At 49.1% G+C, this 17919-nt stretch overlaps 1 protein-coding gene across 1 annotated transcript; it reads left to right on the forward strand.

Moving 5' to 3' along the window:
- Positions 1 to 1916: 1916 nt before the first annotated feature.
- Positions 1917 to 13743, forward strand: LOC128053168 (UL16-binding protein 2-like). The gene is given in 6 exon segments (XM_052645622.1): positions 1917 to 2048; positions 10924 to 11187; positions 11425 to 11709; positions 12344 to 12479; positions 13640 to 13660; positions 13662 to 13743. Coding segments are annotated over 6 exon segments (876 nt in total). The 5' UTR covers positions 1917 to 1960.
- The last annotated feature ends 4176 nt before the right edge of the window (positions 13744 to 17919 follow it).

Below are 17919 nucleotides of genomic sequence, written 5' to 3' on the forward strand. Positions count from 1 at the left end.
CCCTCTGCTGCAGTAGTGGCCCCAATAAAGCCTTGCCTCAATTTCTCTTCATTAAGAAATTTGATTAATTTCTATTGTCTGGCCTCTGATTGATTTCTACTGATTAAGGAGGCCAAGAGCCTGGTGTGTAGCAGTTTGCGTACAAGAGACACATGGGGGCTGGGAGGACAGGACTCAGGCTTGGGTGGGGCACCAGTTTAGTGGGTTCAGGTGATCAATGTGTCAGGGGAAAACTCTCATGCATAGGCCTGGGGGACAGGGCCCTGGGTTTAATCTCTGGCAAGAGGCAACACGGGGACCACATAGCCCCAGTGGAGGAGGCTGGTGAAGAGGCAAGTGATTAGGAGAGCAGGAGAAAGAAGAAAGGACAGCGTTAGAGCCCTGGTCAGGACAGCCACATAGGAGAAGACGGGCCACTCTGGACAGGCCTGGCAGAGTGGCCCCAGATGGGAGTGAAATAAACCGGGAGGTGATTTTAATGAGTGTGAACAATGAACATCCTTCCAAGAACATGAAACTCCACCTGATTGCTCTTGCTACTTCCTTAATATTCTTTTCAAATCCATTTCCATATCTACAAATAGGGAAGCCAGCCTCACTCAGTGACAAGACATGAAATGGAGCACTGCCCATGCTAAGGTGTCAGCGCGACCTTCTGAGATCAGGGCTCAGTCACCCCTGAAGCTAGCAAAAGCCAAGAGCCCCGTGATAACAGAGAGATGGATCCCTCTGTCACAGACGTTGACCTCTCAATGTCATTGATAGATCACTATGTCATAGATAGACCACTTCCCAAGAATTAGAAGGTCTTGTCAGTCCCAAAGAGTGATGGATCATCTCACTCTTCATCAGCGGATAGCCCTGAGATGTGAAAGTGAGATGTTCAGTGCTGCCTGGATGGTGCATACAAGTAAATTATGAGGGGGAATAAAATGGATCACACAGGCTGCTGCTAAGTCACTTCAGTCGTATCCGACTCTGTGCTATCGCATAGACGGCAGCCCACCAGGCTCCCCCGTCCCTGGGATTCTCCAGGCAAGAACACTGGAGTGGGTTGCCATTTCCTTCTCCAATGCATGAAAGTGAAAAGTGAAAGTGAAGTCGCTCAGTCCTGTCTGACACAGGCTACTAATGTAGAACGAGCAACCTGAAGAGACGGCCAGGGGGCGCGCGGTGGCAGTGCTTGGATCCCGGTCTCCACGAGGAACCTGCAAATTCAGGTTCTGGCCTCAGTCCTCAAACTCTTTCTAATGAGCAGTTACTTTGGCCCACAAAAGGTCTAGGACTACTCTGGGGGCAGAAACTACTAGAAAACATATTGCTGATGACACTGCAGTTAAGGGCTCTCTTCAGGCCCTTTCGAGAGATCCGGAGAATTCTTTGGTGGGGGTGGTTGCGGGGTGGTGGATGGCGTGAAAATCTTGAGTCTTTAAAAAAAAAAAAAAAAAAAAAAAGGCAGGGCTTCCCTCCTACCTCAGTCGGTAAAGTTCTGCCTGCAACGTAGGAGATCCGGCTTCGATCCCAGGGTCAGGAGATCCCAAGGAGGAGGGCATGGCGACCCACTGAAGTACTCTCGCCTGGAGAATCCCCATGGTTAGAGGAGCCCGGTGGGCTACAGTCCTCGGGGTCACAAGAGTCGGACACGACTGAGCCAGCAAACCACCACCGCAGGAAGACAGGCGGGAATGGGGAGGAAGGTTGAGGGGCGAGAAGGACTCGGAGGAGCAAGGAGTGAGTCGGGAGGCGGCGGCTGGGTGGGGCCACGCGAGGCCTCGGACGCCAGACGCCGGAGAAGGAAGCGCCTGGCTCCCCTCTACCGTCCAAGCGTCACCTGAGGAGGGCGGGTAACCGGCGGCAGTGGACGGGAGGGCGGGGCGGAGAGCAGAGCGGCGGGGCGCACTCTCAGTATACACAGCTCCGATCTCCGGGGAAGTCAGAGCAAAGCACTTTCCACGTGGTGATGGGCTGGACCGCTGACTCCGAAGCGCCTCTTAGTGTGGCTGCCCTGCTTCTCCTCGTGTCTCCCTGGTTCTGCCCGGCGCGAGGCGGTAAGTTCACAGATTAACCTGCGGGGAGCGAACAGGGGGCCTTAAGACCCCGAGAGGGAAGAGGGTGTCCCCCGGGGTTCGGGGAACGTCGAGCCGGGACCGCCTCCCTGCTTTGAGACCTCCGCGCGCTCCTTTCCCGCTGGGCTCCTGCTCCCCGCCCCCACTCCCCAGCTTGTTGCGGTTCCCCGTCCCGGCCAGGGCCCCCTCCCCGCCCTGGCATGTAAAAGACACGATCTGGGTGAATCACAGCATAGAGGGAGGGGAAGCTGGGAGAAATGGGAGCTCGGGCAGCAGCAAGAAATGCTGCTCCAATCCGCGGGCCGCCTCTCGGGAATTTGGAGCCACTGGAGCTAGTGCAGGACAGGTGGCGGCCGCTCCCGAGGGACCGAACCCACGGGTTCAGGGGAAGGCTGGGTGGAGTCTGACCAGTTGCGTTGGGCGGGCCGGGGCGGCAGGGGGCAGGGGGAGATGGGCAACGGTCTCGGTGGAGTCCACCACTTGGGCAGGGTTTGGGGGGGAGTGTGCAGGAGGTGGGGGCAGGGAGATGGCTGGAGTCTACCTAAGAAGGCTCCTTAGAGTCCTGCTTGGTTACAACACTATTTTTTCCATATCCCTTCCCATCCCAAGAAGCTCAGGGCCTCCAACAACTTCCCATCTGTGAAGGGATCCTAAGCCTGCCCTCTGTCAACTGGCACCCTATCCTCTTGCCTAAGAATTCACCCCAGCAGAAGCCTCCCAGCCTGGACCCCGGGACATAAAGCAGGAGAGATGGGAGAAGAGTTTCTGAAAGTGTGTGACACAGGGCATGAGGGTGAGGACGGGCACCCCCACTTCTACCCTTCGGTCCCACACTCATATTCCCTGAGACTATGAAGACAGTGGCCTATAATAGCTATTATTTAAGGCAGGAGTTGGAGAACCTTTTCTTCAAAAGACAGAGAGTAACACTGTTGGTCTCGACAGGCCATTTGGTGTCTGAGTGCATTCTACATCTCCACGTTTGTGCTACAAGAGCAGGCAAAGACGACCTGGAAAAAAAAAAAGAAAAGAACAATGTGACTGCCCTGTAATAGTAACAGATGACTCATCCCCTAGGGACTAGTGCAAGGGATGCCTTAGCTGCCTGTTTGTGAACCAAAAACTTGCTCTGTCCTGCCTTGTAGTTTCTGGGTGGTGTGAATGTGAAAGGAGTGTGGGTCCAGCAGATATGGGCTAATGTCCTCTGACCCCCTCTGCTCTAGAGTGGTTTCCATGGTCCATGGAGATATAGGGGACACTGCATGAAGCCTCTGGCATGAGCAGAGAATAGTGTGTGCGTGCTAAGTCACTCCAGTCATGTCCAGCTCTTTATGATCCTATGGACTATAGCCCACAAGGGTCCTCTGTCCAAGAGATTCTCCAGGCAAGAACACTGGAGTGGGTTGCCATGCTCTCCTCCACTGGATCTTCTCTCACTCAGGGGTAGATCCCACATCTACTCCAACTCCAACATTGCAAGCGGATTCCTTACTGCTGAGCCACGGGGGCAGGCCCTGGCGAATAGTGCTCCTACAACAATTCTGATGTCAGGCCTAGGCCACCTGCTGCTCTCTTATTTGCTGCCTCTGGCCCTTCTTATGCCAAACCACAATATTGCTTTAATCCTATGGTGGCTGGTCTATCTGAACTAATGATTAGCGGTTGGTGAGCCCAGATCATGATAGACAATGTTGACATTTCATGACCAGAGGCCTCACCTCCACCAGCCCCCAGGACCTTACCAGGAGCCACATTTAAATGGTGTAGTATTCCCCGTTGCAAATCGCATGGCCTTGCCTCAGGACATAAAGGGTCTGTGTTGTGAACCTCCAAGTAAAATGTCATAGACGGCACATAGCATCTTTCTGACCACAGACAGATAGCTCTGACGTCACAGGTTCTGCTGGGTCATCTTCCCAAGAAGCAGGTCATCATTCACCACTCACCTGTGACTGCTTTTGTGCTAGGATAGCAGTCGTAACAGAAAACCATGGTCTGCAGAGCCTGAATATGTCATATGTACAATTATAGAAATGTATGGCGACACTGGGAACTAAATGGAGATAGGATAGGGATGACACCCCTGCAGCCCTGGAGGGTTGTAAGTTGGTACTCCTCTCTGTCATTTTCTCCAGAATATGCTATTGCTTACATGTACTATTGGGGGATGAAGGTCCGTGTCAGAAGTGTGAACTTGGAAATTGCTTCTATGGTACCCTTACCGCACGGTACTTTACTAACTGTGAAGATTTTTCATTCATATTGCAAATGCAGTGGATGTGAAATGAGCACTATGAGGACCAGTGAATGGGTGACACTCCTGTGGGCAGGACGTGGGACAGATGTGTATTCCTTACACAGATCTCAGGCACCGCAGTAATAACAGGCGGGCCATGACGATGTTTCAGACTGCTGGACATGACGACAGTCCCACTCTCGGTCCTTATAGATGTGGGCGTGGCTTCTCTGTAGAATGTCTCTACACTTACCCCAGTCAATGACCGTGTGGCTTCCAAGACAAGAAGGACTTCTGCACTTGCTGTGGTGAAAAGAGGGCCCTCCTTGCTGATGCCTGGCGTCTCTGTCTCTAGGAATGGATTCTGAATATAAGACCTGACTCAGTGCTGGATGCTGCACAAAGGACCTGGACATTTTGTTGGGATGTCTGCACTCAGCTTCCTGAACACCCAGCCTTGTGTTTGTCTCTGTTTTTTATATAATTTTTCCTTTCAATCGTGTAGTTTTTAGCAGGGCTCACTGCTCATCTGTCTGCCTCTAGGATCGCCCTGTGCTAGGAGCCAGCGTGGTACTCTCTGCAGTGAGGCCTGGCTACAGGGGGGCTCTCTGGTCCCCCTGGCCCCTGCATCTGCTTTGTTTCTGACATAGGGCACTCCCCCTGGCATCAGCTCTTCCACCTTCTCCATCCTCACTCCTGCTGGAAGCGCACAGGAACACCAGTCCCACCACCGTCCCTGACCCTCAGCAAAAGTCACCCTGGAGCTGTTGGAGATGCTTCTCATCCGTTCTTTCCTCTCGGGCTCCACAGAACCTGGGGGACTGCACACTTTCCTGCCCTTTCATACCGTGTCCTGGCACATTCACTTCTCTGAGCCTTTGATCCCCTCCTCTACCACCTGCCTCGGAAGTTCTGGATTTTCTCTTTCATGCCATGTGGGCCAGGCCTTCTCCAGGCTTCCAAGACCCATCAAAGTAGTAGATCAGCAGCATCTCCCTGGCCTTGCTAAGTCCTGTGACCCCAATTGTGAATTCTCCTTTCTGTAGCTTTCAGTTCTGTGTGGGCCTTATGAGCACAGTAGAGATAATGTTGTGTGGTTTCTCCACTTGCTCAACCTGTAGGTGGTGTTGGGGGGCAGAGGGGCCTTCCTGCTCTACCAACCCAGCCCTGCAGCTTTCCTCTGCTCTCACATAAGTTGGGGGAGGAGGTAATGGGTCTTTTCCAAAAGCTGTCCTCACCTGCGTTTTCCTTCCCAGGCGCTCACTCTCTTTGCTACAACTTCACTGTTGATCCTCAGCCCAGTAATGGAGAGCCAGGTAGATGATTCATCCTTGAATGTACCATGAGTAGTTGCTCACTCCTGCCTGACTCTTTGCAACCCCATGGTCTTATACAGTCCGTGGAATTCTCCAGGGTTGAATACTGGAGTGGATAGCCTTTCCCGTCTCTAGGGGATCTTCCCAACCCAGGGATTGAACCCAGGTCTCCCACATTGCAGATGGATTCTTTACCATCTAGGAAAGAAGCTAGATGGCACCAGGGAAGATCAAGAATACTGGAGTGGGTAGCCTCTCCCTTTCCAGGGGATCTTTCTGACCCAGGAATTGAGCTGGGGTCTCTTGCATTGCAGGTGGATTCATTACCTGCTGAGCCACCAGGGAAACCCTTAAGTTTCTTTCTTTTCTTTCTTTTTTTTAAAATATTTATCACTAGTCTTGGGAATTATTTGTCTGTAAGATGAAATACTTTGTATTAGGAAAAGAAAAATGAAAAAATGCTCTCGCCTTGTACAAGAAAAAGCAGTGTCGGAGGAAGAAAACTTAAAAGCTAGAAGGAAAAAAAGAGAGAAAAATACAATAGAAACAGAAACTACTCTTTCATGGGAAGTTGCCTTTTTAAATTTTTTTTTAATACAGAGGAGTTCTTCCTTCTTACTTTGGGGAAAGTAGGAGAGGAATTTACTGAAACATCTTAAATTTGGCAGATCCTAGCATTTCTCAGTGCCAGAAGTGGGTTTGGGTCAGGTCAATAGAAAAAAATTCCTTTTACTGCACCTAGAACAGTGCTATGCACAGAATGGGTGCCCGAGTTGTGTTGCGTAGAAAAAAAAAAAGTAAACAGATTTTGTGCTTATCTTCAAGGCTGGCTTAAGTATAAAACAGATTTTTTAAAACACTTGAAAAAATTAAAGAATTCAATTTATTTTTTTTTTTAATTACATATGCATCTTGAGGAAGGCACTCAATGCCTAGCCACTGATCAGCACCTCCCTGGAGTCAAAGCTCCTCCCAGACAGCTCAGGCTGTTACTAGTTGAAGCTGGTTATGACCCAGATCCTACCACCTATGAAGGTAACAAGTGGTTGAAAAGGACAAGTTGGTTTGCTCAGGAGCCCCAGGAAAATAGTGACCTAATGTCCTCAGACCGCCTCCAAGTTTCCAGGTTAGAAAGAGGGCAGAGGTGGCTGCTGTAGGGCGCATCAGCATCTTGAGCACAGTCAGGGTGGTTGGCACAAGGCGAATGTTTGAGCACCACCAAGCTTATGGTTTCAACCAGTCTAGGTGTCTGCGTGCTTGCAGCCAGCAGTTTGTATGTGCTGGGGGTCTGCTTCCTGTAGAAACAACTTGAGGCTTGTGTCAGCTCTTTGTTATCTTTCAGGGAACTGGCAGTTTCATGACACTGCTATGTGGCTGCCCACAGTCTAAATTGTTACCAGTTTCCCAGCCTAAGGAGTATTCCTTTCTCCATCTTCACATGTTCTAATCCTTAACTCTGAAACCACCATTTTGAGACTCACAGGAGGCCTGGCTAAAACTTTTCTACAAACAAGAGGCAGACAGAGACCATGGGGGCGGGTCTTTCCCAATAAGGCACCCTAGAGCCCTTTTGGTTACAAGACCATTTATTACCCATTTTTCCATGGTCCCAAGAAGCTCAGGGCCTCCAACAGCTTCCTGTCTCTTGAAGAGAGTCTAAACATGCCCTCTGTCAACTGGCATCTTATCCCTTTGTCTGATAACTCACCCAGCAACCCCCCCCCGACCTGGCCCCCAGGGCCTAACTTAGGAGGGATGGGAACAGGGTTTCCCAGAGTGTGACACAGGGCTCGAGGGTGAGGCTGGGCATCCCCACTTCTACCCTTTGCTCCCACATTCATAGTGTCTAGGAATTGGGACACCGTCAGCAGTGGCACCCCACTCCAGTACTCTTGCCTGGAAAATCCCATGGATGGAGGAGCCTGCTAGGCTGCAGTCCATGGTGTCCCTAAGGACTGAGTGACTTCACTTTCACTTTTCACTTGCATGCACTGGAGAAGGAAATGGCAACCCACTCCAGTGTTCTTGCCTGGAGAATCTCAGGGACGGGGGAGCCTGGTCGGCTGCCATCTATGGGGTCGCACAGAGTCAGACACGACTGAAGCAACTTAGCAGCAGCAGCAGCAGCAGCCTATAATGGTTATTCATTAAGGAAGGAGTTGACAGATTTTTCTTCTACAGAAGAAAGTATATCTCAAGGTCTCATTAGGCAGTTTGGTATCTGTATCTGGGTGCAAAAGGAGCTTCCACATTTGTGGAGCAGCAGGAGCCAAATATAATGTGTAAATCAACTGAGAACAAGAATTGTCCACTGTCCTGGTTTCTGACCCCAGTAATGAGTGATCCATTCCCTAGAGAATCATCCAAGAGCTGCCTCAGTTGTCTGTTTATGAACCAGAAACGTACCCTGTCCTGCCTTGTAGCTTCTGGTTGTGGGACTGTGATAGGAGTGTGGGTCTGACTGTTATGGGCTAATGAACCCCCTCTGCTGCAGACTGGCTTCCTTGGTTCAAGGAGCGGTAGGGGACACTGCATGAAGTCACAGATGTGATCAGGGGATAGTGGCCATGTATCAACTCTGGTGTCAGGCCTAGGTCCCCTACTGGTACATCTTATTTGTTCCCTGTGGCCCTGGTTATGCCAAGCCACATAATCACTTCTATCCTATGACGGCTGGCCTATCTGAACTAATGGTTAGGGGTTGGTGAACCCAGATCATGATGGGCAACTCTGACATTCCATGACCAGAGGCCTTATCTCTGCCAGGTCCCAGGACCATACCAGGAGCCACACTGAATGGTATGGGCTTTCTCACTGCAAGTGGTGTGTCCTTTCTTCAGGACACTAGGAGTCTGTGTTGTGAGCCTCCAAGTAAAATGCCTCATACAGCATGTAGCACCTTTCCGAACACAGATAGCTACGACGTCACCAGTTCTGTTGGGTCATCTGCCCAAGAAGCAGGCCCAGCCACACTCATCATTCATTAATTGTGACTGCTTTTGTGCCAGGACAGCAGTTGCAGCAGAGACCTAGGGTCTGTGAAGCCTGAAATGTGTCATATGTACCATTAGAGGGAACCTAGGACCTCAGTGGTAATTCAGTGGAGATAAGATAGGGACCAGAGCTCTGCAGGCCTAGGGTGACTGTAGGATGCTACTCATTTCCATGATTTCCTCCAGGAGATGATGTTGTTTACACATACAGGGGATGGGGAGTCAGGGTCGAAGAGTGAATGTGGAATTCACGACTATGGTAACCTCACCCATGGTAGTTTACTAACAACACAGACTGTCCATTCATGTCAGAAGTCCAGGACATGTGCAATGGACACTGAGTGGATCTGTGGACCCAGAGATAACCACAGTTAGCAGGACCTGGGACAGGTGTCTATTAATTGCCTGGTCCTCGGAGCACCACCTCACAGCACGGGGGTCAGGATCATGCTACCGTTCCTGTGCGTGGTATTAGCAACACACTGGGTCCCATATGAATGTGGGAGTAGTTTCTCCTTCTGCAGTTCCAGTTCAGTTCAGTCACTCAGTGGTGTCCGACTCTTTGCAACCCCATGGACTGCAGCCTGCCAGGCTTCCCTGTCCGTCACCAACTCCCAGAGCTTACTCAAACTCATGTCCATCATGTCGGTGATGCCATCCAGCCATCTCATCCTCTGTCGTCCCCTTCTCCTCTGGCCTTCAATCTATCATAGCATCAGGGTCTTTTCCAATAAGTCAGTTCTTTGCATCAGGTGGCCAAAGTATTGGACTTACTTACCCCAGTAAATAACCATGTGGCTCATCGGGAGAGAATGGAAGGACTTCTGCACTTGCTGTGGTGATGAAAGGGCCCTCCTCAGTGGGATGTGGCTTCTTTCTCTGGTGATGCCTTCTGAGAAGTAGCTCAGTTCTGGAAATTTGGTAGGGATGTTTGGGAGGGATGGCCGCTTTCAGCCTGCTGATCATCCAGTCTTGTGTTTGTCTCTCCTTGGTTTCTGTCTGTCAATCAAGCAGTTTGCATCCAGGTTCACTGGCCATCTCTCTGCCTCTAGATCACCCTGTGCTCTGAGCCAGCATTGTGCTCTCTGCAGTCAGGCCCTGGCTGGCACTGGGACTCTCAATCACTTTCAGCTTCCCTGATAGCTCAGTTGGTAAAAATCCGCCTGCAACCCAGGAGACCCCAGTTTGATTCCTGGGTCAGGAAGATCCGCTGGAGAAGGGATAGGCTACCCACTCCAGTATTCTTGGGCTTCTCTTGTGTCTCAGCTGGTAAAGAATCCACCTGCAATGTGGGAGACCTGGGTTCGATCCCTGAATTGGGAAGATCCTCTGGAGAAGGGAAAGGCTACCCACTGCAGTATTCTGGCCTGGAGAATTCCATGGACTGTATAGTCCATGGGGGTCACAAGAGTCAGACATGACTGAACGACTTTCACTAGTCACTTTGACCATTGTACCAACTTTGCTCCTGACATACAACACTCCACCCAGAATCTGATCTTTCCCCATTTTCCATCCCTATTCCTGCAAAGGCCACAGGAACACGGTCTCCTACCACTATCCCTGATTTCCACAGAAGTAAACTTTGAGCTATTGGAGATGCTTCCCATCCATGCTTTCCTCTTGGGCTCCATAGAGTCCATCAGGCTGTCCCATGGAACTAGTGGATTGCACACTTTCCTGTCCTTTCATACCGTGTCCGCCCTGGCACATTCACTTCCCTAAGGCTTTGATCCCCTCCTCTACCACCAGCTTCAGAAGTTCTGGATTATCTGTTTCATGCCATGTGGGCCAGGCCTTTCTCCAGGCTTCCAAGACCGATCCTAGTGGGAGATCAGCAGCATCTCCCCAGTCTTGCTAATTCCTGTGACCTGTAATTATAAACTCTTCCTTCTCCAACTTGGTGTTTTGTACTCACCCGTAACCTCTTTGCCCCTCTCCCTGTGATCCTGCTTCCTCAGGGGCATCCCCACAGGCTCCCCATCTCTCACAGGACCTGGGGTTAGATTCTGACAGTGCTCTGTCATCTAGGCTTTTCCTGCATAGCAGCCTGGCACGTCTCTGCAAAGGTTATGATGCTGGGAACGGACCTGGTGGACAAGGGGACACAGCCAGGATGTGTGAAATACTCCAGGCAGGGGACTTCTCCTTCTCCACAAGGAGAGGAGGGGCACTGGCTGTATGGTGTGTGTTGTGGGGTGTCATTGCTCTGTCAGCCCGCCCTGCACTTTACTCCGCTCTCACATAACTGGGGGAAGGGGCCTACAGGTTTTTTTCCCCAACCTCACCCTCACTGTGTTTTGCCTTCACAGACCCTCATTCTCTTTCCTATTATTTCACCATTGATCCTCGGCCCAGATATGGTCAGCCATGGTGTGAGGTTCAAGGAGAAGTTGATCAAAAGGTCTTTCTCTCCTATGACTGTGGTACAGCTAAGATCAAGTACCTTAGTCCACTGGGAGAGGAAGTGAAAAATATGAGCACCTGGGAAACACAGACTGACACACTCAGAGACACTGGAGACCTGCTCAAGGAGCAAATGCCTGACGTTACACTGGAGAAACACACAGACAAGGGTGAGTTAGAAAATCCAAATGCAGGAGGAGTGGACTGGGGGCTTCGCTGCATCCACTGTTTTCTGGTAAAAAAAAAAAACAAAAACAAAAACTGGATACTGTCCTTCCCTACTAGTCCAGTGGAAAGAGCAGCTGTTGAAGGAGAGACCAGGGCCAGATTAGCTGTGCCCAGGGGAGGTGGACCCAGGTGGGTAAGAATCTGTCAAGCCCAGAGGCTGAGCTCTTTCTTTCCTTCCTTGGGATCAGGCCCTCTGACCCTGCAGGCCAGGATGACATGCTGGCGTGAAGACAATGGACACACCAATGCATCCTGGGAGTTTGGCTTCAATGGACAACTGTGCCTCCTCTTTGATTCGGAGAATGGACACTGGACAGTGGTTCATCCTGGAGGGAGACAGATGAGAGAGAACTGGGAGAACGACAGGGCTGTGACGGACTTCTTCAGGATGGTCTCCATGGGAGACTGTCGGGCCTGGCTTCAGGCTTTCTTGGTGCGCTGGGAGAAAATGCTGAAGACCTCGGGTAAGTGAGAAGAGCAGGAGAAAGTGGTCGTCCTCTCATGGTGATATGAACCTGCTCCCGTGGTGTGTGTGTGTGTGTGTGTGTGTGTGTGTGTTTGAGAATGTGATCTGTCAGAGGTGAGTTGTTCCTGGGAGAGCAATGGCCCGGGGACGCTCTGTCATCCTCCTTCCTCTTTCACTCCTGACATCTCTCCTCACAGCACAGACCTTTGGAAGACTGAACATGGATTTTTGCTGATCCCAAACCTGTAGACATCTTTTTGATTTCTGGGATATATTTCTCACTGTACCCTCTTTCCAGAATCTTCTTTCAAATGTCACCAATTCCACTTCCGGAAATCTGTCAATACCGCCTCTGCTGTCAGCTCCTGAGGACTGCATCCTCAGGTCACCGTCTCTGATGTCACAGCAGGACTGAGTGGCTGTGTTGGAAACCTTGCTCCCCCATTAGCTGTCAAAGCCCTGTGAGGACTGGGCTCCTCCCTCCCCCCCGTCCGGCCTGAGGACCTATCACAGGGGCCTCCATGTGATGGGTGCCAGCTGTCTGCACAGTAGGGGTACTGAGTCAGGGGGGCGAGGAGGCATCTGCCGAGTTTGCAGTCTGGACAAGGGCTTCACTCTTACTCTCTTTGCAGCATCACTGACCACGGGAGCCTCTACAGTGCAGCCCACGGCCACGGACAGCAATCACATCACCTGGATCACCACTGGGGTTCTCACCAGTTTTGTCATAATGGGCATCATAATCGCCTGTATCCATTACAAGAAGAGGTACTGAGGGCAGAATTCAGAGCGAAGGCAAGGGCACGGGGCTTGGTGTGAGGACAGGGAGGGAAATCCCAGCCAAGCCCTGCCCCTCACTGAACCTCCTCATCCTGTAAATGAGCAGGTGAACAAGGCCTCATATAACCTGAGAGCAAGAACTCAGACAAGCTCAGGCCTCAATTCTGAAAGGTCCTCACTGTCAGAGGACAGTGGGAAGTTGGGGGGGCAGCTGAGGGCCTGTTGGAAGTTAAAAGGGTTTAGCCAAGTCCCCTGACTGAGCACAGACTGCTGGCTGGCAGGGCCCAGGGTAGGTGATGTGAGAACAGCAGGCACTCAGGGGGAAGGCAGGACTCCTGGGGGCTGAGAGCAGCATGCGGGCTCCACGTGCTGTGTCAGTGAAGAGGGGACCCACCCAGGGGCCAAGATGAGAGGGGCCGGGCTCTCATCCCAGGAGGAAGGGGTGGGAAGGCCTTTGCAGACCCAACTCCAAAGGCCTGTTCTCACAGGAAGTGGTATGGGTGAAGCAGGCAAGGCAGGAGCCCCACAGGACAGACTGGGGCAAGGGCTGAGGCCAGGCCTGTGCTCCTGGAGCAGCTGCAGTTGTGACTCAGCCTGCACGTCAGCAGCCTCCTCTGGGGACCCAGAGCCCCATCACTGAGTGGCCCTGCCTCGAGCAGAGGTGACAGGATGGGTGGGCCTGAGCTGGGGTGGAGGCGCCCAGCCTGGGGGACCAGGAGGAGATGGGGGCAGGGACCCTGGTCCTGAGAACTGTGTGTGCTGCTGGCTCCGAGGCTGGAAGGGAGCGAAGGAAGGAGGTTTGCCTGCAGCCCCCCAAGGCTGTCAGGAAGCAAGGGCCTTTCTCTAGGGACCTGCTCCCTGGTCCTTTAGGCCCCCCTCGGGGAGGATCCGGACCTGAGTAACGGAGCAGATTGATTCCTCACTGGCTCCAGTCCTGAGCCTGATCAGGCGGTGTCAGGGCCTGGGGTGACTGTGATGCAGGAAGGAAGGAGGAGGTGACAAGAAGCTGCTGGGCCTGGGGTGGGGGTGGAGGACATAGGAGCCCCTCAGTGAGGGCGGGGCTGGAGCAGGGGTTGGGGAAGGGCAGCCCCAGGAAAGTGACAGGAGTTCCTCAGCCTCCTGGACCAAGGCCTCTTTCTTTTCTGCAGGAGATAGTGCTCCCAGAAAGCCTGACAGGTGCTCTCTCTGCCTTTCTCCTGCTCTTCACTTCAGATCCAGGAGATCAGACCTCAGTGTTTTCCAGTTAAGATGACACAGTAGATGCATCGCTTCATGGGCTTTATCACATTTGACGAAATCCTACACAGCATCTTTAAAAAAGAAACAGGAACAATTTATTTCGCCACTTTCTCCTGGTGCTAAGTGATGGTATTTCGACACTGAAGTATTCAAATACTTGAAGAAATCTCCACAAACAGGACATTTTTCATCGTCTTCTAGTTTGTGGATAATTAGACTCAGCCTCGTGACCTCGTTCTTGCAAATGATATTACAAGAAAAATACCATCTACTATTACGGAACTCAGTGATTTTTTCTGTGTCTGGAGAAATCAATCACCTCAGCCTATTTTCAATAAGGTGAAGGTTTATACATGACAGTTTCCCTTAATTATTTATTCTGTTTAAAGTGAAAGTGTTAGTCACTCAGTCGGGTCCAACTCTTTGTGACCCTGTGGACTGTAGCCTGCCAGGCTCCTCTGTCTATGGGATTCTCCAGGCAAGAATACTGAAGTGGGTTGCTATTTCCTTCTCCAGGGGACCTCTCCAACTCAGGGATTGAACCCGCATCTGCTGTGTCTCCTGTTTTGGCAGGCAGATTCTTTACAATCTGAGCCACTGAGAAAGCCCATTTATTATGCTGCTGCTGCAGTTTTGGTATTTGGGTCATGAAGATCTTTTTTGTATAGCTCTTCTGTGTATTGTTGCCACCTCTTCTTAATATCTTCTGCTTCTGGTAGATCCATAGCATTTCTGTCCTTTATTGAGCCCATCTTTGCATGAAATGTTCCCTTGGTATCTCTAATTTTCTTGGAAAGATCTCTAGTCTTTCCCATTCTATTGTTTTCCTCTGTTTCTTTGCAATGATCACTAAGGAAGGCTTTCTTATCTCTCTTATCTTTCTTATCTGTCCTTGCTGTTCCCAAGACTTCAGTTCAGTTTAGTCGCTCAGTTCAGTTCAGTCGCTCAGTCGTGTCCGACTCTTTGCGACCCCATGAATCGCAGCACGCCAGGCCTCCCTGTCCATCACCAACTCCCGGAGTTCACTCAGACTCATGCCCATCAAGTCAGTGATGCCATCCAGCCATCTCATCCTCTGTCTTCCCCTTCTCCTCCTACCCACAATCCCTCCCAGCATCAGAGTCTTTTCCAACAAGTCAACTCTTCTCATGAGGTGGCCAAAGTACTGGAATTTCAGCTTTAGCATCATTCCTTCCAAAGAAATCCCAGGGCTGATCTCCTTCAGAATGGACTGGTTGGATCTCCTTGCAGTCCAAAGGACTCTTAAGAGTCTTCTCCAACACCACAGTTCAAAAGCATCAATTCTTCAGTGCTCAGCCTTCTTCACAGTTCAACTCTCACATCCATCCATGACTACGGGAAAAACCATAGCCTTGACTTGACTGACCTCTGTTGACAAAGTAATGTCTCTGCTTTTTAATATTCTGTCTAGGTTGGTCATAACTTTCCTTTCAAGGAGTAAGCATCTTTTAATTTCATGGCTGCAGTCACCATCTGCAGTGATTTTGGAGCCCCAAAAAATAAAGTCTGACACTGTTTCCACTGTTTCCCCATCTATTTCCCATGAAGTGATGGGACTGGATGCCATGATCTTCGTTTTCTGAATGTTGAGCTTTAAGCCAACTTTTTCACTCTCCTCTTTCACTTTCATCAGGAGGCCTTTTAGTTCCTCTTCACTTTCTGTCATAAGGGTGGTGTCATCTGCATATCTGAGGTGATTGATATTTCTCCTGGCAATCTTGATTCCAGCTTGTGTTTCTTCCAGTCCAGCATTTCTGATGATGTACTCTGCATCGAAGTTAAATAAGCAGAGTAACAATATACAGCCTTGACATACTCCTTTTCCTATTTGGAACCAGTCTGTTGTTCCATGTCCAGATTTAACTGTTGCTTCCTGACCTGCATATAGATTTCTCAAGGGGCAGGTCAGGTGGTCTGGTGTTCCCATCTCTCAGAATTTTCCACAGTTTATTGTGATCCACACAGTCAAAGGCTTTGGCATAGTCAAGAAAGCAGAAATAGTTGTTTTTCTGGAACTCACTTTTTCCATGATCCAGCGGATGTTGGCAATTCGATCTCTGGTTTCTCTGCCTTTTCTAAAACCAGCTTGAATATCAGGAAGTTCACGGGTCACATATTGCTGAAGCCTGGCCTGGAGAATTTTGAGCATTACTTTTCTAGCACATGAGATGAGTGCCATTGTGCAGTAGTTTGAGCATTCTTTGGCATTGCCTTTCTTTGGGATTGGAATGAAAACTGATCTTTTCCAGTCCTGTGGCCACTGCTGAGTTTTCCAAATTTGCTGGCATATTGAGGGCAGCACTTTCACAGCATCATCTTTCAGGATTTTAAACAGCTCAACTGGAATTCCATCACCTCCACTAGCTTTGTTCATAGTGATGCTTTCTAAGGCCCACTTGACTTCACATTCCAGGATGTCTGGCTCTAGGTGAGTGATCACACCATCGTGATTATCTGGGTCGTGAAGATCTTTTTTGTACAGCAGTTCTGTGTATTCTTGCCACCTCTTCTTAGTATCTTCTGCTTCTGTTAGATCCAGACCATTTCTGTGCTTTATCAAGCCCATCTTTGCATGAAATGTTCCCTTGGTATCTCTAATTTTCTTGACGAGATCTCTAGTCTTTCCAATTCTGTTGTTTTCCTCTATTTCTTTGCATTGATCGCTGAAGAAGGCTTTCTTATCTCCTCTTGCTATTTTTTGGAACTCTGCATTCAGATGTTTATATCTTTCCTTTTCTCTTTTGCTTTTTGCTCCTCTTCTTTTCACAGTTATTTGTAAGGCCTCCGCAGACAGCCATTTTGCTTTTTTTCATTTCTTTTCCATGGGGATGGTCTTGATCCCTGTCTCCTGTACAGTGTCATGAACCTCTATCCATAGTTCATCAGGCACTCTATCTATCAGGTCTAGTCCCTAAGTCTATTTCTCATTTCCACTGTATAATCATATGGGATTTGATTTAAGTCATACCTGAATGGTCTAGACGTTTTCCCTACTTCCTTCAATTTAAATTTGAATTTGGTAATAAGGACTTTATGATCTGAGCCACAATCATCTCCTGGTCTTGTTTTTCCTGACTGTATAGAGCTTCTCCATCTTTGGCTGCAAAGAATATAATCAATCTGATTTCGGTGTTGACCATCTGGTGATGTCCATGTGTAGTCTTCTCTTGTGTTGTTGGAAGAGGGTGTTTGCTATGACCATTGTGTTCTCTTGGCAAAACTCTATTAGCCTTTGCCCTGCCTCATTCTGTATTCCAAGGCCAAATTTTCCTATTACTGCAGGTGTTTCTTGATTTCCTACTTTTGCATTCCAGTCCCTTATAATGAAAAGGACATCTTTTTTGTGATTTATGACTAAATATCAGTCCCCAGCCTCTATTTCACTCCTTTTCCTTTCTTAAAGGTAACTTTTCAACTTCTTAATTTTTTTGATGTCTATTCTTTTTTAACTTGTAGGAATTATCTAATTATTTTTTCACTATCCTAAGTCAAGACTTAGCTCTTTCAGATCTCTTCACCCTCACCACACAAGTGAACGTTTCATAAACACTCATTTTCCCACTATAATTTCATTATAATTCTAGTTAGCTCAATAATTTCACTGTATAAATACTAGTCATGGCTGAGCCAAGTTGAGTCATTATGATAAGACATAATTAAAGAAATAGGGAATTAGAACATAGATTTAAATATTTCACCAGAATTTAGCTAGAGAAATTGTGAAATACAGGTTAAAGGAAAGTGGAGGAGAGTAAGAATGCTCAACATATGCTAATGTGAAATTTGGAAGGAGAAAATTTAAAGGTTGAGGGGGAATTAAGAGTCAGATAATGTAGACAACGGAAGAACAATCAAATGACTGGCAGGAAAATTTTAAAAATCATACTACAATCTATTGAGACTAAAGGTGAAATAAAGCTTTTTTCCAACAAAATCTGAAAGACTTGACCATTCACAAACCCTTAATATTAAAAGATGCTATGTGTGATTCAGGTTGATGTTTGGCAGAAGCTAACACAATACTATAAAGTGATTATCCTTCCTTTAAAAAATAAATAAATTTAAAATTTTAAAAATTAAAAGATGCACTTCTGTAAGAAGGAAACCTAGAAAGAAGAATCAGTATCTAAGAAGTCACATTGAACAAAGACATTGGCAAACAGGTTGC

This window comes from Budorcas taxicolor, chromosome 9 (genome assembly GCF_023091745.1).
Source record: "Budorcas taxicolor isolate Tak-1 chromosome 9, Takin1.1, whole genome shotgun sequence".
Taxonomy (NCBI): domain Eukaryota; kingdom Metazoa; phylum Chordata; class Mammalia; order Artiodactyla; family Bovidae; genus Budorcas; species Budorcas taxicolor.